Source organism: Herpailurus yagouaroundi, unplaced genomic scaffold (genome assembly GCF_014898765.1).
Source record: "Herpailurus yagouaroundi ecotype Mexico unplaced genomic scaffold, PumYag 184, whole genome shotgun sequence".
Lineage (NCBI taxonomy): Eukaryota > Metazoa > Chordata > Mammalia > Carnivora > Felidae > Herpailurus > Herpailurus yagouaroundi.
The window spans coordinates 30,921,903-30,945,258 of record NW_024412415.1 but is presented as its reverse complement, the minus strand read 5'-3'; the positions used below and the strand labels follow the sequence as shown (position 1 = coordinate 30,945,258).

The window sequence follows — 23,356 nt, the reverse complement described above, 5'->3', positions numbered from 1 at the left end:
TGGAGGAAGGTACTACCACAATCCCCTTGCAGACAGGAAGACTGAGATGCAGAGAGGTTAACAGCTTACCCCAAGTTGGTCAACTATACCCCATTAAAGCTGAAAAAGTAAAATGCCCAGGGTTCTGTAAGTGTCAGAGCCAGGACCTAAGCCCAACAGTCAGATTCCAGAGCCCACTGGAACCTCTGTGCCCTGCCTCTTCTTTGGGCAAACCCCAAAGGATCCTCAGCGCCCCCCACCAGGCTAAAACCTTAACCACGGCCACAGGGGTGCTCCAGCCACGGGAGTCAAATTTGCAAGTAGCATCAAACTGGGGAGCAATCAGGCATCCGTCAGGTAGGACGGGAAGCATCAATGTGACAGGTGGTGGTGTGGATGGAGCCCTGGGTCCCTACCATGACCCCTGTCTCTACCACAGTTCTTCCACACCAGAATGCTCTCCTGCCCAGCATCTCCTGTGTTCTCACAGCCCTATGGGTGACAAGTCACTGCTGCCATTTTATACACATGGGAACAGGCTCAGCATGGTTACTGATCTTGGCCTTCCCCACTCTCAAGCCCAGCCCTGAGCCGCTCCCCAGGCCAGGGCTGCAGGACAAGCCCCTCCAGCCCCGTCTCCCTCTGGGGCCTCGCTCCCCTCTTCTCCCTGGCCTGCAGACCCAGACGGGCTGTGCCCCAGGCTGGAAATTACCATCTCCCTTCCTACAGGGAGGCCACACCTACTTTAGGCTCCCTTCAACGCCGCCCGGAAGCCTCAGGGCCTTACATGGGAAGCACCTTCTAGGCCCATGTTGTGTGTAGTGAAGCATTCTTTGAGAAGTTGGCTGAGAAAACCTCTGAGAGCCTGAAAAATCCATAGGTCACCTGCTTTAGAAAGGTGCAGAGAATTAGCAGTCGGGGGATGAGAGGAGTGGACAGTGTGGGTAAGGGCAGCCTCTTCTACCTCCACTCTGCGCCCCCCAAAAAGCTTCTTGAGTTTCAACTGCTGGGCCTTCTTTTTTTTTTTTTTTTTTTTTATGTTTATTTTATTTGTGATAGAGAAGGCCCACGAACTCACACGTGAGCAAGAGAGAGGGACAGAGCATCCAAAGCAGGCGCTGCACTGACAGTGGAGAGCCCGACACCGGGCTTGAACTCACAAACCATGAGATCATGACCAGAGCTGAAGTCAGACACTTAACAGAATGAGCCACCCAGGCACCCCTGCTGGGCTTTCTTTGTAGTCAGGCCTATAACTGCTTTTCTTTAATGACTGACTCTACAGTCCGTAAGCGATTGAATTTGCCTGAGTCTGGGTTTTCAACCTCTCTCAACCAGAAAGGAGTGGCCCAGACCCCTGCCTTTGGGGGAGGAGGGTTCCTAAAATAGGCTGGAACACTAAATCGCTTACCTGCTGTTGGACCCACCTTTGTCTTCAGGGCACAGATTGGAGCCTGGCACTGGAGGCCTTCCTGGGCTGGCTGGGCCGGTCTGACCGCCAGATGCCTGTCCTATCCACCGCCCCTCAGCCCCAGTGTTCCAGCAGATCCTAACAGATCACCTTGCCCTGGAGACCCCCTTAGCCACGCATGGCCCCGCCGCTGTGCCTCTGTCCAATCTGCCACCTCCCCGGATGCCCTTGCTGTCCATCCTCCTGGCCGAACCCGGCCTGTGCAGGAACCAGCCTCAGCTGGGTTTCTGCCTCTTCGTACAGCCTCCTTGCTCGCTTCCCACTGGAACGAAACCACTCCATATTGTGTGCTGGCCCGCCCGCTCTGGTGGCCCACTGTGGATGTTTCTGTCCTCTCTACTAGACAGCTGCCGGGGTAGGGGGCAGGTCTGTCCGATTCATCCCTGTGTCTCTGCCCTTTTCCCCACCCTGCTTCCTTCCTAACCCTGGCCCCTCCCGGGACTGGCACAGTCTCCTGCACAGAGTGGGAGCAGTAGCTATTCGTTGAATAAACGCATGGGTCATTTAGAAGCATCCCCTTGGGGCACCTGGGTGGCTCAGTGGGTTGAGCCTCCAACTTCAGCTCAGGCCACGATCTCACAGTTTGCAGGTTAAGCCCCACATCCGGCTCTGTGCTGACAGCTCGGAGCCCGGAGCCTGCTTCAGATTCTGTGTCTCCCTCTCTCTCTGCCCCTCCCCTGCTCACGCTCTGCTCTCTCTCTCTCTCTCTCTATCAAAAATAAAAACAAAACATTAAAAAAAAAGAAAAAAGCATCCCCTAAGTCATGAATAGTCCACATTTTCCTTGGACCCTGGTAAACATCCCCATCAGAATCTGTAGGAGCCTCTGTTTCCCATAATCTGGTTCCCATCTGGGACATTATCACTATTGAGACTCTAGCTGTTCAGGCCACTGCCCTGGGCCCATACCACCCAGCCGCCACCTCAGAGGATCTAGGCCCTGCAATACACACACATACACGCGCACACACACACACACACACACACACACACACACACACACACACCTCTCATGTGTCCAGTCCCTCACATGGATCCAGCGTGTCCACACCATACAGTCCATACTCAGAGCTACCTGAACAAATCACCTTTGGGGCTCTACGGCCAGGATTGGCCCAAATGTCCGACGTGCAGATGCTAAGGTTATACCACAGCTGCCCCACCACTGGTACAGAGCACGCCAACACCAAACTCACGCACTGCACGGACCACGCATGGCGGCCCCGAGAAGCTACCATCCAAATCAGGACCCTGGGACAGCAGGCATAAATCCTGTCCCTCGCGGGCTCTTCAACACATGCAGAGCACATGTGCATCTAGTACGTGCAGGGCCCACGTGTAATATTCACATGACACGCATCAGGAGTGTATACGCACACACGTGCACGTGCGCACACACACACACAGGCTCCCCAGAAACAGTCTGCAGAACATCTGAAGTAAGGCGGTGGCCCTCCGGTACTAGTCTCATCTTGGGCCCCCCCGCCCCACTCTGTTCTGCAAACTCTTTCCTCGAAGCTCATGGAGACCTCTCCTTGATGCCCCACCGTAGGCTCTCCCGGCAGTTCAGAAGCAGTGTTCTCCCGGCGCTTTCTAAAACCACTAAGGAACTCAAAAAAATCTGATGCGGAGTGATTGGGGCCTAAGGCTGTCAGGGCTTGTCCAGGGATTCTCGAAGCTTCGGGCCCAGTCTTTGTAGGGAAGCCTTGTCCTGTTCTCAGGGGAGAACTGATCCTGCAGGGGAAGCCCTGATTCTCTGTGTCTGGAGTCATCCCCACCCCCCAGACCCTCAGCACAGGACACAGGAGGAGGAGCAGGGACGGGGCGATGAGGCCAAGAGCAGGAAAGCGAAGCCGTCTTAGAAAGCGAGGCCTTCCCACTGAGGGCTGAGGCCCTCCGCGTGCGGCAGGCTGACGGCATGCTCAGTCGCCAGCAGTGCTGTCACCATCATCGTCACTGTAGCCAGCGCTGTCTTTCAGAGGATACACGCCATTTGATGGGTGTCGGCTCACTCCCCAGGCTCTCTCGCTCATGGGGCCTGTTCTCTGTCTTTCCGCTATCTTAGCTTTATTCCTCCAAGTTTTAAAGACTTTGGGGCTTTAAGAGTTTCCCGACACGAGATACAAATGCCCCCTAAGACCGCCCCCCGGAAGTTGCTAGTAGCCATCAGCATACATTTAATAACTAATGTGTAGGAAGGCACCAGCACGCAGTAGGTGCTCGGGACATTTGGGTCCCCAGTATCGCCAGTCTGTCTGCAGCCAAGGTGGCTGGGTCGAGGGGAGAGCTTGGTCCGAGGGATCTGTTGGCCCCTTTCCCACAGTGACTTAGGGCAGATTGACCCCTCCAGCCTTGGTTTGGCCTCTCTCTAGGGTGGTTCTCTCTCAAGGGAGGTAATTCCTTCCCTGCAGGGCTATTACAAGAACAGAAGGGGACAGAGGACATCAAGCACCTGCTATGGGCTGGCACCAAGGGAGCAGTCTGTCCTGAGACAGTAGGTCAGCCCCATCTGTAGGGGTGCAGGGGTGTGGACAGTGGTGAGGACCAGAGTCCTGCCTGCACCTGTTCCCCGTCTCTGGGGGCTGCCCACTATGCATGTAAGAACTCTGCAGGGCTCTTAGACTTGGGAGTCACCTGGCAAGATACAGAGACCTCTGATGAGGGCTCTATGAGCTCTTGTTAGCCTGTGATGCCTTCTCTGATCTCAGAAGAGACTCTTCAGGAGGAACCAGTTGGAGAAGGGGAGGGGACTTACTGATAGGACAAGGACAGCAATGCAGACCAGAAGAGAAACTTTGTTTCACCAAGACAGCAAGCAGCTGAGTCTCCAGGAGGACCTCCTGGTCTTGCAGCCAGTAAGTGGCATGGCTTTAACTTGAGCCCAAATGTCCTTCCTTGACCACACTCACAACCGCTCAGGTCTCTGTAATATCTTGGTATCTGTTTGGGAACCATTAGAAGGTGTCTGTGCTCCTTCAGAGAAGACTCGTGAGGGGTCAGAGTTATATAGCATATTTGTGCAGATGAGAAAAAGGCATCCCTTTCTCAAGACATTATACTGACATCTGCCAGAAAATTAATGTAATATATACCCAAACTGATGACTGTCCTGTGAGTGGCACCTCTAGAGTTGTGCAGTGTGTTGCCTGCACAGCTGTACAGAGCAGCCTCAGGTCACTGACAGCTAACTCATTTTGGACAGACATAGGGCTTCCAGGCCTAATCTTCAGCCCTTTTCCACCCATCCCCCTTGGGAGCCAGACAGAATGACCCTGGGTGTTACCCCCTCAGCATGGGAAGGCAGGGATGGGAATGGATGTGATAAGTGACCTCCATCCCTCTCTCCCTCTCATCTCTTTGACCCTCTGCTCCTCATGCCTTATGCAGAGTTTCTTTTCCCCAACATGTATCCGCTGTCAGTTGCTGCTTTATCAGTGACACACTAATTAGGTCCAGTGAGGTTTGCTCTGCATTGGAGAGCCCTCCGTGGTTGGCGTTCGGTCCGAGCTGTTCTCCATTTGCCTTGTGAGCCATGTGTCATTCTTTCTCCCCAGAAAATTATAAATGAGGCTCCCTATCTGGGAGTCCCACTGCCTGAGCGTTGGAGCTGGGGGTGGTGATGACTGAGAAGGGTGGGCAGGGAGAGAGCCAGCAGCCCAGGGCTGGGAGTTTGCTTGGCAAACGTGGCCACCCGCCTGGCAGGGGGCCTTGGAAAGAACCAAGCGGACTCCACATGTGTGCTGCTGGCATTGACATGACGTTAGACATCAAGATCAGCCTGCACTGGTGGCCGTGAACCTCCAGGGGTGGCAGGGGAGGGGGAGGAAACAGGAGCAACCAGAAGATCTGAGAGGCCACTAAAGGCTGCCTACAGAACGTTGTGGGGATGTGAGAAGGGGACTAACCTCCACCCTTCTCATGCCACTGCCTCACCCCGTGCTGTACCCTGCTCCAGCCACTAGAGGGTAAATTCCATGGGGGGGGGGGGGACAATCTCTGTGCCACTCTTGGTGTGTCCCCCAGCCTAGCACAGTGTCTGACACGTGCTCATGCTTGAAAACCATTTCCAGAACGACCGAACTAAGTCAGTACATGTGCACTGAGCAGCGAGGGTCTGTGCTAAGGGCTGGGGCTGTAGGGCTGAATAAAGCAGACCCAGTCCCTACCTTCCTGGAACTTACAATCCAGTGAATGAGAGTTGATTTTTTTTTTAAATTCATTACGATTGCAGCTAGTGCCACAAAGGAGCCAGTGACAGGGACCCCTGCTCTGAAGTAGGGGGGTGGGGGGAGGCTCAAGAATATGGTAGGGGCTGAATAGGACCTTAGGTCGCATCTAGTCCGGTGTCATCATTGATGAGACCCGGGGCCTGTCATGGTGCCTGGCCTGTATAGGAGGTTTTTGGCAAAGTTCTGTGGACTGGATGGATGGACGAATGAGGCCACGTTGCCATGAGCTGGTGCTTTTGCCTTACTTCGATCCATGCATTCTGACCCTAGATGCAAGGGCCGTCTCTTACCTAAACCATCTGTAGCTCTCCAACAAGAAGACATGTGGGTCAGGGTGGCTTCCCTGACTGGCTCTCCCAGAGTCCTCTCTGCTGAGCTCCCATAGGCTGGCAGGAGCATATACCCACCACCCTGGCCTGGATCTAGAGAGCCCAGCTCCACTCCGTTTACACTGCCTCCCACCCCCAGAACATATTTAAAGGGACCCAGAGATGAACTTGCAACATCGCCTCCCTCTTTTCTGGGAGGCAGAGTCAACCACTTTCCATCCCTCTCCTCCTCCCTCTCCAAAAAATACTCATTAACCTCTGGCCTGTTGCAAGGAAAACGGATGATCCACACCAGAAGCCCAGCTGCTGATTAATTTTCCCAAACAGGGCCAAACTACAAAGCAGCGTATTGCAGGGGAGAAAATTCAATAAAGAGCATTTGAAACAAATTTAATAGAACATGTAACTCATTACCCACCGGCCTATGCCGCCACGTTGTGCAAGAAGGCAGGTGGAAGGTGTAGGGGAGATTTGCATCTCTTCAGCAACCAGCTCCAGGGGTTCCATTCCACCGGTAGCTCTTTCAAATCAAGTTCAAGATGTTAATAGCCAATGCTGCATCTATAATTAACAGGCCTTTGGATGAGAGGAGGTGTTCACATCCATCGTCCATTCACAGAGTGGAGCCGCTGAGCGGGGCTGGCAGGCTTCCCCCAGCAGAAGCTGGAACCTCGGGGGTCTGTCCCTGTGGGAGGTGGAGGGCTCCCTTTCCGGGGCTGGGGGTGTGGGCTGTGCGGAGGGGAGATGGGGATGGGTAAGAATGTAAGAATACTCAGGCATCAATTTCCAGGTGCTGAGAAAGACTCCAAACATCTGGGCCTCAGCAGGCAGCCCTTCCTCAAGGTCAGGGCCATGTGTTCCGGATGCTCTGTGCTTCGGTGGTGAGTGTGCTGTCAGTATGAGCAGGGGCAGCGTAGGCTCTCCTAGAGTTTCACCACAGCTAGGCTATTAGCATCCTGTGCTTGTAATGGGTGCCAAGAGATTGAGTTTGAAACCCATCCCTGTTTCTCATTGGCTGTGTGGCCTCGGGCAAGTCATGTTCCCTCTCTTGGCTTCAGTTTCCTTAACCTGTAAAGCAAGACAGCTGGACCAAGTGATTCCCAGAGTCCTTCCAACTCTGGTGCGACGGGCCGTCCCTCATTGTTATGAATGGTGTGTGGTCAGGCCCAGACCATGCATGAGCAGAGTAGGTGGCCACCTGGCCCGTGTGATTCTTAGAGCCCCAGGAGGACTCCCTAGCCCTGGGCCTCTGTTCCTACCATTCCTCTGTCCTTTGGGCTAAGACCCCTACTGCAGGCAAGAAAATGTTCAGAGAGTCAGAGCTGAAGGGCCCTTAGAGACAATTCAGCTGGTGGTTCCCAGCTAGATGCTTGAAAAGGCTGCAGCAGGTTGCCAAGAGGGGTTTTGAACATTTCACAGAGCCTACAGGCAATATTCCATCACCTGCGATGAAGCTAACTAAAACACCAAGGTTTTTCTTTTGCTTTTAATTAGAATTAAATTAACTCTATGTGATATCTCAGGTTACAGTGCGCTCATCAGAAGCTCTGATTGGTTGCAGGTGACATCACTGGAATTTCTGGGTCATGGTTGGTGGACAAGATGCTGCCACCAGAGTCACGTGGCATGTGGTCACTGGCCACATTCCACCTGCTCAATACGTGACTGGCCTTAGATACCAGCCCAGAATATCGCCAGTGCCTTTCAAATTGAAGGGGCTTTGTAGGGGGAGGATACTAACAAGGGTCCTTGGTGGCAAGAAGTTGGGGAGACTGATTGATTTTAATAACGACATATAATTGATAGGGAAACCAAGACCTATATATGACCCAGCATGCACGTGGGTCAATCAGAAGAGAACACTGTCCTCTGGCAGTAAGAGATGTGCTGGATGGAGATCTTGGGGAACAGCCTCAATACAGGGCCTTAGGGTGCTCTTGATGAAGGAGTGAGGGTGTAAGTGCCAAGATCTGTGAGGCATGAGAGGTGCCAAATGCAGTCTCCCCAACTTTACCTCTGATGTGAGCTCACAAGCCTGGCCTCTTGTCCTCTCCTTTTCCCCGGAGTGTGAAAAGATCAACAGATGTGGATTCAGGGCTGGTCTAGACCAGGCACTGGGCCGGGGGACAGGGAGCAGAGAGGATGCAGTCTGGCAGCCAGTCCCCTGAGCGTTGGCCCACAGGTCTCAGCTCTGCCTCGTGGCCCTCTGGCTTATAGTCTCCTTTTCATGAGAGCCATGGGTTTGATCATCTTTACCATCCTGTTCAGGTCAGAGGGTCTTGTCTCCCTGAGCAGGTGCACTGGAGGCCAGCAGGGTAATTTTGTAGCTGCACTTCTCACCCTCAGCCTGGCCGGGCAGGCTTTGGGCAGGGAGTGGCAGGGTATGGCTTGGAACCATAGACCAGGATCTGGCCTGGCTTTCCCTTTTCACAAGAGCCCCCAGAAAAGGCCAGCTTTGGCGTGGTAACGTGGCCAGCCTCAGACCAGACACTATCCTGCTTCGTGTGTGTGATGGGAGCCACAGAACCTGGGCCCAACAGGTCCCGTCACTCATTTGTTCAACATGATAGATACCTGTACTCTATGCCAGGTGCTGAGCTACAGACACTGGGGCAGCCCAGACAGATAAGAGCCCTGTTGTCATGAAACTTTCAGTCTCACTGGGGGAGCAGACAGCAAATAAGTGGACAGGTAAACACATCTGGATGCAGCGAAGAGTGTGCCTGTGTGGACGCTGCCTGGGAGTTGCCCAAAGGCAGACACTGGGTCTCAGCATCCTGAGGGCCCCTGGAGCCCACTGCCAGGCTGGCTCAGAGTTGTCCCCATGTAGCGAACATTTGTTGAATTGCCTGGCATGAGAGAGAAAGCATATGGAAGGTGCCCAGTCCTTCTGGTTGTCCACAGTAGAAGCCAGCGTGTACCCACAAACATCTCATTTCAATTAAACAACATTTATTGAGGGCTCATTATGTACCAACAGGCTCTCAAGCCCTGAGAATCTAAACATGAATAAAATCAGATCCCCGTCTCCCTGAGCTCACAGCCCAGGGCAGACTCAAGCACAGTGGCTGTGTATGTACCCATTCCCACTAGAGCAGGACTGGGGGTGGAACGTAGCAAGAGGAAAAGGATTTCTACCCAGACCCACCCAGGCAGGTAAACAGATACCCCTAGACATCCACACATGCATGCGCACATGCGCGCACACACACACACACACACACTCACAGGTGTATACACTGACTACCTAAGCACATATAGATACAAATACTGACCCTGTAGGCTCAGACCTGCCTCACAGGCCATCATGATTAAAGCCTGTTAGTGGTCCCCCAATCTGGGGAGGTGTGTGGGTGAGAGAATGGCCTGCATGTTGGGAGGTCGTACCTGGGGCACCTTGGGAACCACCCCGCCTTAGCCAGCCTCCCCGGCCTGCCCGGAGGTGGGCGGGGCTGTTAGTCTAAATCTGAGAAATTAGGCTGATGATTGGCTTGCAGTAAATGTCAATCCCCAGAGACAGCCAATCAATTCTAGAGCAGGCCTGACCCTCCGCTCAGTGGCCGGAAGTAGGGAACTGGACGAAAACTTTAGTATTTGTGCTTCTGAAGGAGTTTGAGCCAAGTGGGGGTCAGGACAGAATGGGTGGAAGAAGGGGAGTGCTCGGAGTTAGGCATACCAGGCTCACATCCCTTTGGTGCAGTACTCTGTACTTTAGAAACTGCTCGCTGCTCTGTTTGGACTTTTTGCCTTTAGGAACTAACAAATGCAAAGTGTTGGGAGGTGCTCCTGGCACATAGTAGCCCCTCCTCAGTGAGAGGTCAATCTGTCCTCCCAGACCATGCCCCTGGTGTGTTGTGATAAAATTTCTGGCCTGCTTCAGCCATGAGGAAGAGAACTGGGGACACAGCCTACAGGAGGAGGGAGAAGGTGAACCCGGGGGCATGAAGTCAGGATTCCTGCCCCTGTGAGCACCAGGCTTCTTGACTGCACAGGGCCCAGCATTGTTCACTGAGTGAGAGATTATCCCTTTTCCATAGCTGCCTCTGCCAAAACCTTGGAGGGTTTTGTGTATTCTTTCCACAGGAGAGATTTCTTTGCAGTAATAAGAGCTTTTATAGCAATTTCTACCTGCCAGGCGCTGTTCTGTCTACTTCAAATGTAACTAATTTGATCCTCTTGACAATCGTTATGAGGTAGGGATGTTATTTCTCCCATTTTACAGATGCAAGAACTGAGTCCCAGAGCGGTTTAGCAAATTGTGCGAGGTCACGCAGTAAGTGCTGGAAATAGGATGGCACCAGAGTCCATTCTCGAACCACCGGGCTCTGCCGCCTCTCTGGAAGGAACGTCTGATTCTCCTTCCTCCCTCCCTGCCTTCTCCTTCATTCTCACTAATACACCAGGGGTGGGGGGTGCAGAATAAGTCACTGACCCTCTCTGAGTCTCCATTTCCTTCTCTGGGAAGAAGAAAGTCCTCTCGGCCCGGCAACCTCAAGCTGTCAATATCCCTGCATGGGTTTCACTGTGAGAAAATGGGTGCCCTGGTGCAGCCTTTTGGGGAGCAGACATTTCAAGCTGGGCATTCTGTATCTTGCCCCCTGGGATAGGGCCAGGATGGAAAGTCCTCTCTGAGCCCCATCAACAGACCCACAGCTGGGCTCACAGGCCCCTGGAGGCCTCGTGGGAGGACTGGGGCCCGGGACACTAATGAGGATACCAGGAGAGAAACCCCTCTCCCTTAAAGTAAATTCATGCAGAGAAACTCATAAGCTGTGCGTGCAATTTGCACATGGGCCAAGACCCTCAGAGCTTAAATATATTCCTGGGGGCTATTTATAGTCTTGGAAAAATTAGAGCTTTCTGGGTAATGGGAGTGCTGCAGACTCCAGCTGGTCAGGGCCTGCCAGGGACTGGCAAGGGAAAGTGTGGGAACCATGGAGACTTCTGGTGAAGGACTCCAACCTCTAATGAGCACATGCTCAGAGCAGACAGGCTCCTGAGTGTGGAAGGCATGTCCCAAAGAGCTCAGGGAAGAAAGGCCAAACCCCCTTACCTGCTGTTCAAGGCTCCCAGCTCCCCTTTAAATATCCCCCTCACCGCTCTCTACACAAACTCTTCCAGCAGTTACCCCTAGAAAATTCTCAGCTCTCACACTCCTCTGCACTCTTGTCCACACTCTTCCTGCCTGGATTGCCTGTACCTGGCTCTTCTCCGGCACATTGAATGCTCTCACCCCTCAAGGCCTGTGAAGTCCCCATTCCTGGTTCCCCCCCCCCCCCGCCCCCGCCTTGAACCCTTCACTGGAATGAATAGCCCACCCGTGGAGGCCTGGTATAGTGGACGCTGTAGTGTGCCCCTCAGATTCAGCTTTCGGGGCTGAGGCACCCCTTCTTCCCCAGCTTCAGGAAACAGTGGCTCCCGACTGCGTCCCTCTCCAGAAACTGCCCTCAGTCAGAGGGTGCCGATTCCTATGAAATCATGCCTCCTTCCCCGGAGCAGTGGATGTCCAATGCTGGGTGGGGGCTGTAAAGGCTCTCCCTCCCCTTCCCCTGCTTGGATCCCTCAGCAGAGATCATTGTTGACTGCAACTCAGGGCCGTTTCTCCCCTACCCGGTCCTGCTTCCCTTACTCCTCATGGGGACCCTTCTCAAGAGCTCACTAATTTCCATCTCAGAGAATGCTTTCTGGGGAAGCCAGTTTAGGATGCCTGGTAACAGAATGGTTAGGCAGCCAGCCCTGGTTCAAATAGAGATCAGCTGTTCTTAGTAGCATGACTGGGGCAGGGTTACCTAACTTCTCCATACGATTGCTGTATCTATAAAACAGGAATGACGCTGAGGCAATAAATAGTCTCCTGCGAGTCTTGTGAGGATTAAATGAGAGGATGTATGCATGTGCCTGATACTGAGAAAGCACTCAGTAAACATGAACTATTACTGTCTACATTTAGCTTCTCTGAGGTTGAGGTAAATGGGGAGATTAGAGTACTATTATCTGTGTGTCATGGGGTTCTTGGCGAGAATCAAGTAATATTGAAAGGCAAAGGGTTACATTCTGTCCTGCTGTGACCTAATACAGACTCAGGGGTCAAGTTCCATGGGGGCTTTCCCCATCTGGAGCTGTAGTCTGGAAGCCTGACCCCTCCCCCAACCAGTGACAATCACTGTTACCTATCACTGCTATAACAAATTACCACACATTTAGTGGCTTAAGACAACACAGATTTATTATCTTACAGTCCTGTAGGTCAGGTGTGGGTCTCATTGGATTAAAGTCAGGGTCTGCAGGCTGTGTTCCTTTTTGGAGGTTCTAGGGGAGAATCTGATTCCTGCTCATTCAGGAAAGTTGGTAGAATTCAGTTCCTAGGGTTGTAGGACTCAGGTCCCCATTTTCTTGCTGGCTCTAAAATGAGGGTTGATCCTGTCTTCCGGAGGCCAGTGCATTCCTTGGCTGTGTTCCCTTTCTTCCAACCAGCTGACAGGCAGGTGGGGGAGTTCCTATGGCATAGCTCTCTGATCTTCTTTAGTCATCTTCCACTTTTAAGGACTCATGTGATTAGTTGGGTCCACCTGCATAATCTAGAATATTCTCCTTACCTCAAGGTCCTTAATCACATCTGCAAAGTCCCCTTTACCAGGTAAAGTAACATTCACAGATTCCAGGGATTAGAACATGAACATCTTTTATGGGGGCAAGAGGGGAGGGCATTATTCTCCCTACCACAGCCAACCAGCACAGGACAACTCTGATCCAGAATTCACCTCCTCTTCTTCCAGGGAGAGGTCTGTGCAGTTCCATGTGCCACGGGGACCTACGGCCCCAACTGCTCGTCCGTCTGTACCTGTAACAACGGTGGTACCTGCTCCCCCGTGGATGGCTCCTGCACCTGCAAGGAAGGTGATGTGCCTTCTTTTCCAGCCCCACCCTCCTCAGATGTGCACACTGCCCGAGTGGGCTGCCAAGCTGAGGAGTCTGGGCTGTTCCTGCCCCATCCACCCACGTGCAGAGTCAGGGAGTTTATCTGTCAGGTTCCAGCCAAGGAAACCCATGCCAGGGACTTCAATAGCAGGAATGTAATAGAGGGGATTAGTTACAGTGGTGTTACAATTGCTGGGGTAGCATACAAAGGAAGGCAGGCTGACCAGAGTTTAGAAGCTGTGAGAGGAGTTTCCACCACTCCTGGAGGGGAAGGACAGATGGAGGAAGTGGAATTCTAGAGCCTGGGAGTGAGGGCCACTGGGTGGGAGCTGGCACGTGGATAGAGGGGTTGCGTGACAGTGCTGGAGCACGGTGGAGACCCAGCCATCATCAGAGGCCCTGCCTGCAGCAGAGAAAGGGGACAAGGTACGTGACGTCTCTCCTGCTCCCCTACTGCGGTCTGTGGGCCAGGTCACCCACTGTGAAGCCCATCTGGGAGCCAGCCGAGGGAGAACCTGGGGTATGTGGCAGCAGGGATCAGCCCCCTGTGACACAGATCAGAGCAGGGAGGGGGAGAAAAGGATCTGAGAGCCAGCAGACCAGTGACCAGCCTCAGAATGGGAAACCAGCTTGTCCTGGAAAAAAAGGGCCCTAAAATAAGCTGCCGGATTCCACCCTGGGCAGAAAATAGCCCTCCCCATCTCAGCCGGTTCCCTGTCCCAGGGGGGATCAAGCACTTACAGCACAGGCAGTGAGAACTGGGAGGCGGGAGACCTGGGTTCTCCCCCCAGCTCTCCTAACAGCCGTGCTGTGTTTCTGAGCAGACTCCAGGTGGAATGTGTCTTCTCACGCAGCAATCAGAGAAACAAAGGTTTAGGTGGCAGGGGCCCGGCTGAGAGAGGGGGCAGAAGGCCGTGCTGGGCCCAGATGGAGCGGTGACAGCCCTGTCCCTCCCCGCAGGGTGGCAAGGCCTGGACTGCACCCTGCCGTGTCCCAGCGGGACGTGGGGCCTGGACTGCAGTGAGAGCTGCACGTGTGCCAACGGGGCAGCCTGCAGCCCCGCCGATGGCTCCTGCTCCTGTGCCCCCGGCTGGCTCGGAGACACCTGCGAACTGCCCTGCCCGGTGAGCGCCCGGGGCAGGGAAGGACCGGGTGTGCCCAGCAGCCCCTCTCACCCTTTCCCTGCGGTCGTTCTGTCCACGGAGGTGTGCAGACAAGAGCCCTGGACTAGGTGGTGGGACACGTGGGTTCAGGGCTCAGCCCTAGTTCTAACCTCTGTGGCCACTTTCCTGCTTTGGGACCTCAGCCCTTTCCTCTAGAAAATGGCAGGTCTTCGGCAGATGGAGTGCCGTGGCATCACTTCCCCCTTGCTGTGCTTGGTTAACATTATTAATTGTCTCTGGCACATTTCCCTGAGCCCATGCGCGGCCTCAGAATCCTTCATAACCCACTGCTACAGGACAGCCATTACTAACCCCTTGGGGTTGCTGTTCCTCAATAATTTTATGATCAGGGTATGGGAGGACAAAACCAAACACTCTTCAGCAATAACCACCCAGACTTAATCACTGGATCTTAGTCTAAGATACGAATAAGTTAAACCAACCACTATGTGATATTGTTGAATGAGGCCTACAGTCCTGGGTTCAAATGCTGACTTCGCCACATCCTAACTATGTGACCTCGAACACGTTACTTCGCCTTTCTGACCCTATTTCTCGTCTTTAACTTGTGAATATAATGGAACCATCCCAAAGGTATGCTGTGAGGATTAAGAGAAATGAGTGATAGAAGGCTCTTGACACCTAATGAACATGCAACAAAAGTCAGTTGGTACCTTCTTGCCTAGGAATAAAGAATAGATCAGTCATTCTTCACATGGGATCGATGCATTGTGATTTACAAAGCGCATTCTCATTTACAAAGTTGTGTTAATGATCGTTAACTACATCCTTTCGAGCTTGACCATCGAGAACCCCACATTTCTGTGAATGCAGCCAAAGAATGATTTGGAGTGACCTCGTGGCCATGTCGATCACCAGTTATAAAAACTGCTCCCACTGCGCCCCGGCCACAGTCTCTTTGCATCCCCATGGGGCAGTGGCTCAATTTTGTCATCAAAATCCAACAGAAGTGTATGAACCTCTGGGAGTCTAGGTCTGGTCATTTCTCCCTCCCCTTCTCTCCACAGGATGGCACATTTGGGCTAAACTGCAGTGAGCGTTGTGACTGCAGCCATGCGGACGGCTGCGATCCTGTCACAGGCCACTGCTGCTGCCTGGCCGGATGGACAGGTAACTGCCCCCTGCCTCGCCACCACCCAAGGCCTGTGAAACTAGGTCTTTGGGGTTGTACTTCTCTTGACGGTTCTTTTTCACTTCTTCTTGCTCCTTACATATGCACCTTTCCCTTATCTCCTCTGGGCCCCACTTCTCCATTCCATACAATTCAAGCAGACAAATTATTGAACATCTATTATGTGCAGGCTTCGTTCTGAAGGTCAGGAACATACCAGTAAGAAATCAGACAAGGGTTGAACACATGGTGGGTGTAGGTGCTGAATCTATATTCACAGAGGATATGGTAGGGAGGGGGACGGGGACCTTCCGCTTAGCTCCGGCTCATATTCCTGGTCCAAAATGTATCCTTCAGTCTGCTTCCCTGACATAGAGCAAATCCATCCCATTGCCATGATCCTGGTCCTCCAGGCACCATCTCCCAGCTGGCCCTGCCTTGGCCTTCTACTTGCTCTCTCTGGGCCACCCCTCTTGCCCAGCTGCATCCGTTAATGCATATGGTGGCCCAAGTGAACTTCTTAAAACACAGCTGCATTCATACTAGCCCCTGCTCAAGAGTCCTCAGTGGCTTCTCCTGGCGCTTACATAAAATCCAAATTCCTTACAGTGGCCCAGGGTCCGTACGATCTGGCCCCCACCCACCTCTGCCACCTCCCTTTTGCCTCCCCCCCTCCCGTCTACTACCCTGGAGCATTTGGACCGACCACTCTCCTGACTCCAGGCCTTTGTACGCGCCTTCTTTCTGCCTGGGTCACTCTTTCCTTTTCTCTTCACCTGATAAGGGCCTTCCCCTTACAACAGGCCAAGACTACATCAGAGCCCCTTATATTAATTCTCATAATATCCCACACTCTTCTTTTTGCCGTACTTGGCTCACTCGACACTGAACCTGTATCAGAGTATTTATTATTCGGCTCCCCAGCTAGACCATCAGCTCCCTGGAGGCAGGGCCTTGTTCATCACTGTATCCACCGCTTGCCAGCCACTGAGAGACAGAGACCATGTTGGTCAGGAACACAGACCTGGAGCCAGACTGCCTGGGTCTGTGACCTTGGGCAAGTCCTTTAACCTCTCGGGGTCCTGAATTCTCCATCTATGAAATGCAGATAATTCTAATCCTCCCGGTTGCAGGGTCATTTTGAAGTTTAAATGAGTGAATACTTGAAAGTGCTAAATGTACATGGCACTGTGCTCAATAAACGTAACGCATGAATATAGGAAGTGCTTAATCATGCTGTGCTGCGGGAATGAAGTCGGTCCCAAGGTGGTGGACAGAGGAAAAAAGGCAGGCGTTGCTGGCAGTGTAGGTCTTCAGGTAATAATTCATACCAGGTTGCTGACCAGCAGAAAGCCAAGGACATCGCTTCCTCTGCAGCATCTCTGACCTGGCTCCTCTGCCCTGCCCCTTGGTACGGAGTGAGACTCCACCCTAGTTACTGGCACCCCAGATGCCTAGCTGGAGCCAAGTGGAAATCCACTTTAATTTTTCATTGCCTTGATTTCAAGCGAGCTGGTAAGATTTTAATGAGATCTAGTGCTTAAAAATTCTGTCTTTGATGGACAACTTTTCAGCAAGGCCTCTGCTGTTCTAAAGCTAATTTCTCCAAATGCGGCCCTGAAGTCATTTCAAAGGAGTGATTGATGTCCTGAGGTTTGTCATGGAAAAGGGGACCGAGGAAGGATAAGGAGGGGATGGGGTGTAGGTCCCGGACATGCACTCAGTGAACCCTCCCCACCCACACCTGCCCCAAGAAGTCTCTCCCTGACTTCCCAGCTCCTGGCTCATTGCTCATGCTTGGACTCAATACCGGTTTTGCTCTGCCCTAAGTATGTGCATGTCTTCCCCCTGCCTGCATAAGCCAGACTCTTTTGGCAAGTGCCATCACATCTAGTTCCCCTTGGCCTGTACCTAGTCGGTGTTTATTAAATGCTTATTGAAGTAAGTTGAAAGAAGGTGGGCTATAACCATATATGGGTTTTCCCCTTGAAGCGAAGGAGACCTTCAAGATGATCTACTGTAACCTCTCAGATTACAGATGAGGAGAGGGAGTTGTCCAAGGTCTCAGAACGTTAGTGCCAATAGGATGGGGACACAGGATTGCATTGTAAGAAGGAATCATCTATTCATTCAATTAGCATTTATTGACTCAAGCAATCACCATAGTCCTTACTTGGCAACTACCATGTACCCAGCACTGTGTCAGGCCTAGCAGTAAACAACAAAATTCAATAAAGCAGTAGTTCCAGCATACCTATTATGTACCTGACACTGTGCTGGGCACGGGAGAAGCAAAGATAACCAAGATGGCGTCCTGTCCATTAGGAGCACCAAAAAAGGAGGGTCAGAAGTGTCAATAAGCCATGCTCCCTTCACATTGCTGCCAGGGGAGACGAGCCTTATGTACGAAACATTCAAATAATAGGCAGGGACAAAGCTGTAGGCCACTGACTTTCAAATAGATGCTTGAATCCCTGGGTAGACATCTGGGAAGGCTTCCTGCAGAAGGACCCTAGGCAGACCTTGAAGGGTGTGGGCTGCTGAGTCGCTGCTGGCCTCGTGGCATGAATTTGAGGTCACAGTACATGAATTGTTTGCCTGGCTTTACCCATCAGTATAGATGAAGAGGGGGGTCCCAAAAAATACAGCAGGGAAGGACCTCTAAGGGAGATTATTATCCCTATTCAACTAGTGGGAACACAAGGCCTAGATAGGGTAACTGATGAAGCTGTGCATTTTCAGAAGCTGTAACTGAAGACCCTCCCACCAGGCCAAGGATCTGCTCCTTTGGCCCTCCAGTAGAACTGGGGCACTCCACGCAGGGGCAAACCCTGGGCCCTTCTCCCCACTCAGATCCCAGCGTCTCGAGCTCCAGAGAGTTCTTAGGACATAGAAAAACCTCCAACAGGGGCCCCACTCCCACAGAACCAGGCCTATAATATCAAAGTTGCCAGATCCTGAAACCCAGCGGACCCTTGCTGACACCTGCCGTCGGCATAATCACCTTGCACTGAGAGCCATCTCAGGCCCCAAGAAGGAGGACCCCTTCTTGACACGAAAACATGTTGAGGATCCCACACATGAGAGTAGCTGTACTTTTAATATCCATTGATTGGGAGAACGCGCAATAGCCACAAGCTGCCACGAATTCAAGGGTGCTTTTGTGTTTATTAATCACAGCAGTATCCGCATACGGTTTCAGGAAAGATCAGTGTGTATGTGTGACCCGTGTGCCTTGGTCAGCCTACAAAAAGCACTTGAGGCACCGATGGGATCAGAGGTCGCTGTCGGGCAGCAGAGCTCTGCCTTAGTCCCGGTGGGCCTCCCGGGAACAGCAGAGTCCCTCGGCCCACAGTCTGATCCTGGGTTTCCAACAGAAGATTCCTTGGAGCAGGTCACAGGTTTCGTGTGCCTCCAGAAGGGGAAACTTGAAGCGGTATCCAAAGCTTTGAACAGCTTCGTGGCCCTGCCTTCCCCAGGCTCCCCTTCAGTCAGTCAATCCGCGGGGTTGGTCCAGGGTCAGCCTCTTGAGCCCTTGAAACCGCACCGGGAGAGGCCTCCGTCAAGGGGTGGAGTGTGCTGGCCAGATTCCCCCGCGCCACGAAGAGGCCTCATTTCCAGGAGAGCAGCATCGGAAACCCTTGCCCTGCTGGCAAATTGAGATGTCATAGGGAGGGGGGCGAAGGAGGGAGTGTATGCACTGGACTAGACAGGCACCGAGGGTGAATAAGGCCTGTCGTATCCCCTCACTCTCCGCTCTCTCTGGCTGTTCGGTCCTCCCTCCCTCCCTCCCCTTCCCATGGGCGCAGGGGGGCCTCTGCAATTCCAGCCTGCCTCCAAATTGGTCCCACTGCGCTCCTCGTGCTAGGGCTGGCTCTCGTCACTGGGCCTGAGAGTCTTCCTCCCTCTCTCTTTCTCTTTCTCGCAACCCCCATCCCTAGAACAAGGCAGACATGATCTTCAAGCTAATTCTGTTCTTCTCTGAGCCTCTGATACTCACCATCCAAAGCCACGCCAGTTTCCTGGGGCCCACACCCATCTGTTCACCTAATGCATGTCAGACTGGAAGTCTTTCTGCCTGAGAGGAAACCCCACCTGTCAGCTGGGGCCTCGGGCCTTTTAAAATTCATTCTTAGCCTTTGGGCTGCCATCATCTCAGTAACTTATTTGCTCTGTCTCCACTCAAGAAGACCAGGTAGGCCTTCCTCCTCTTTCTTTCTTTCTTTTTTTTTTTTTTTTTAATTTTTTTTTTTTAACGTTTATTTATTCTTGAGACAGAGAGAGATAGAGCATGAACGGGGGAGGGTCAGAGAGAGAGGGAGACACAGAATCTGAAACAGGCTCCAGGCTCTGAGCTGTCAGCACAGAGCCCGACCCAGGGCTCGAACCCACGAACTGTGAGATCGTGACCTGAGCTGAGGTCGGACGCTTAGCCGACTGAGCCACCCAGGCGCCCCTCCTCCTCTTTCTTAATAGAATACATCATAGCATAGAGAAAACATCGGAGTGCGTCACATACAGTGACAATAAAACCTCATTTTGCAAAGTGTTGGTTTCTATTATAAACATGTGTGCACATATGATATAAAATCCACTTTGCACCGAGGGCTGTGGTCAAAAGGATCTGAAAAGACCCCACCCACTGTCTGAGCCCTCACCCTAGGGCTGGTTGTCTGGGACCCGAAGGACCAGTGGCTCCTGGGCCGACATGGCCACTAGGCAGGGAGCTCACTCGTGGCTCGTGCAGCCCCACCCTGTAACAGCATTCACCTGCCCCAGAGTTGGTTTCTCTCAAGCCTAACCTTGGATACCAGCTAAGATGTCAAAGATGAGGGTGGTCCTTCATGACCTGGTCCCTTCTTGGTCCCATAATCCCATCTCTTGCCATACCTCGTTTTGCACTTTATGGTTCCGCCACGTTATGCTGTGTTTTCTTTCAAGGCACGATTCTCTCTCCTGCCTCCTACGCTTTGCACAGAGGGTTTCCTTTACCTGGTAAATCCCTCCTTGGCCATTAGGACTTAGTTTGGGCATCTCCTCTTCCTGGAAGCCCTCCCTAGACCAGCCAAGTCTAGATAGGAGTTTTCCTGTGCACTCCCAGATACACTGTGCTCACCTCCACCCCTTTATTCTGCATGGCGCCCCTTCCCATCATCCTTCCTTCTGCCTTCACTCCTCTTACCACTGACCCGAGTCTGCCTCTGGCCCACAGGCATCCGCTGTGACAGCATGTGTCCACCTGGTCGCTGGGGCCCCAACTGCTCCGTCTCCTGCAGCTGCGAGAACGGTGGCTCCTGCTCCCCAGAGGACGGGAGCTGCGAGTGTGCCCCTGGCTTCCGAGGACCCTTGTGCCAGAGAAGTAAGATGGCTCACCCTCTCCACCCCTTCCCTGTTGGAACTAGTCCTGGCCTGAGAGGGGCTAGGGTCTCAGAGTCAGCCCCCATCAAACCTCTCCCTCTAGTCCCCTCTCTCCCTGCACTGGCTTTTCTGTCCCTAAGTTCAGGGCCCAGCCTGGCTCCTCAGTGGAAACAGGACCAGACCACAGCTCCTCTCTGCAGAAGGGGGTGGGCCCTCGAAGGTGTGGGGTGGAGACAGCTCTCCGCATACCCCTGAGGAGCCTCTCTGCATCCCTGTGTGGAACCGGCCAGGTAGCCAAGCTGACTGGGGCCCCTGAGGCTGCTGACCATCCTCTCCCCTTCATCCTCAGTCTGCCCCCCTGGCTTCTATGGCCATGGCTGCGCCCAGCCATGTCCTCTCTGCGTGCACAGCAGTGGTCCCTGCCACCACATCAGTGGCATCTGTGAGTGCCTCCCTGGATTCTCCGGAGCCCTCTGCAACCAAGGTAGTGTCTCCAGGGGAAGGTATGGGCCAGGGAGGCGAGGCATCCTGGGAGAGAAGGGGCTGGAAGGAGGGGTTTGGGGCTTCTCATCATGCTCTGGGGAGGCAGCTCCCTGCATCTTCAGGGCGTAGGCCTACCTTTGTGAGAACTGGTCACCGCCAGGCATGAGACAAAGCCATTGTACAGTTAAAAGGAACAGGCTCAGAGAGGTTAAATGACTACTCCATGGTCTCACCACTAGAAAGTGGCAGAGCTGAGAAACAAATTCTGACTCCAAAGCTGAGGAAAAATGAAACAAGCGTAGATGAGTTCTGCGTAAGAAGCGTCCCCGAATGGCTTCTGCTGAGTGCCAAGTGGTAAAGGCAGAGGATGCTGTGGGACTTCAGAGGAGACAGTTCTGGCATGGGCTGGAGATGGCAGCTTCCCAGCCCTGCTCCCCCCACACTCAGGCCGACATCACTGATCCCTCACCGCAATTTCCCATCTCCACAGCAGCATCCTTCACAAGGCCAACTCCAGCCAGCCTCCGCCACTCAACAGGACTTGAAAAGGGAGATGATAAAGCTTATTTGCATTGGCGTGCTGCTAAACTGGCTCTCTGTGGGGGGAAAGCCTCGCTTTGTAACATTTGCAAGCAAGTTCTGCGACCTCAATGTCTCCGCCGCCGTGGTTGATGCCACAATCCCAGTGGCTCAACACGGTCACAAAATTCTTGAGTATTTAGCAACCAGCGCGAAAGTAGAAGGGGGCTCTGGCACACCCCGCTGCCTACTGCCGTCCCTGGCTCGGTTAGGCCAGTGCTCGGTGTGGATTTGGGGGGACAGCAGCATGCTTGTGCAGGTCTTCAGCTGGGTCTTAGCCTAAGAGGCAGAGAAGGAAGAAAGGTGTTGCAGGTAGAGCAAGCAGCTTGGGTGTGGACATGGGACTGTCTGGCATTCAGGGGGAGCTAAAGAACGTGGGGGCCGGGGATGGCAGAGGGGGGACTGGGAAGGTGTGGTCTGAGGCCTTCAGGACAGCTTTGAACACAGGGGTGCAGAATTTGTACTCTGACCTATAGAAGCAAAGAGATCTCAGACTAAGGTAAACTTAGAGCTTAAAGCAACTTCAAGGTCATCTGCTCGAGAATCTCATCTGGCCTCTGCTTAGATGCTTCCACTGAGAGCTCACTACCTCCCAGGGGAACAGATTCTTTTGATGAATAATCACCACTGAGCTGGGCTGGTTTTGTAAGGCTATGGGCCGTTAATATGTATGAGTGGAAAGTTCATTCCATGATGCTTTGAGGTCATGAGAAGTTTGGGCCCCAGGGAAGCATATGTGACAGTTTCATTTGCTTGCAGCCCTCCTAGGACAGTTTAATCATAACCCGACGCGTCGAGGTTTACTTATTAAACATCGGAGACCCAGCCGTCAATACAGATAGGCTGGGTCTAAATTAGGACCTAAACAGCCCGCGGAGTAACTCTCAGATCCTGCGATGTCTGATTTATCGCCCGCTGGCCTAATGAGTATTTTCCACATATAGATCTAATAGAGTTTGCTATTAATGGCAACTGCCCTGGTTAAGTCTCAAACCTTGTAAAAAATTGAACTGACACTTTCTAATGACCGGCTTTCCAGCGAGTTACAAATTACAGACACTGCTTATGCAGAATCATTAAACATAGATTAAATATAACCAGATGTTTTCTTTTCACCAGCCCCCTTCTCCACCGCCCCTCTTCTTGCCTCACTCTTGATTCAGCTAAGAAGTCGACCAATTAATGTATTAGACTGATCGCATTAGCGGCTCCGTGGGTGAATTTGTCAGCCTGGAGCGTGTGAGAAAGACTTCAAAGATAAGACTGTCTTGTTAGAGAAGCCCAGAGCCGGTTTGGGGGGTATGGGAGGTGGAGCAGCTCACCCCCTTCCCCATACAGGGCCAGGACTGGGGAAACGGGCTCCCCAAATCAAGCACCTCCCAGAGGCGGGGAAGAAGCAGGAACCTGAGCTGCAGGTGGCGAGGTGCAAGCCATCCGCCCTGGAAGGAGCTAAGGTTTCGGCCAGGGGAAGCGCAGGGCCCCAGATCAGCCCCATAGCTGCGAGCTACGGCCTGAGCCCAGTGAATGAGGGTCACTAGCCCCATTTCTGAGATGAGGAAACAGAGACTTAGAGGGGTCACACAGTCTGTCCAAAAGTGCTCACCGAGTAAGTGGCAGACCTTTCTAGCTGTGTGACCTTGGGCAAATTACTTGACCCCAGTCCCTCAGTTTCCTCATCTGTAGAGTTGATAATAGGGAGTAGTAATGAAAATATC

The 23,356-nt window shown here is 52.9% G+C and overlaps 1 protein-coding gene across 17 annotated transcripts in view; it reads left to right on the top strand.

Annotated features, from left to right (window-relative positions):
- The window catches only part of MEGF11 (multiple EGF like domains 11), a 363,514-nt gene that overhangs the window by 315,883 nt on the left and 24,275 nt on the right, over positions 1-23,356 (top strand). For 16 of the 17 annotated variants that reach the window (XR_005795871.1, XM_040493025.1, XM_040493026.1 and 13 more), the window contains exons 11-15: positions 12,785-12,905; positions 13,887-14,050; positions 15,118-15,220; positions 20,434-20,580; positions 20,929-21,063. Coding sequence is in view for 16 of the 17 variants with exons in the window: in XM_040493025.1 (XP_040348959.1) it covers positions 12,785-12,905; positions 13,887-14,050; positions 15,118-15,220; positions 20,434-20,580; positions 20,929-21,063 (670 nt within the window). In the remaining variant the exon portion in view is untranslated. The remainder of the gene's footprint in view (positions 1-12,784; positions 12,906-13,886; positions 14,051-15,117; positions 15,221-20,433; positions 20,581-20,928; positions 21,064-23,356) is intronic. The other variant, XM_040493021.1, reaches the window with a different exon arrangement.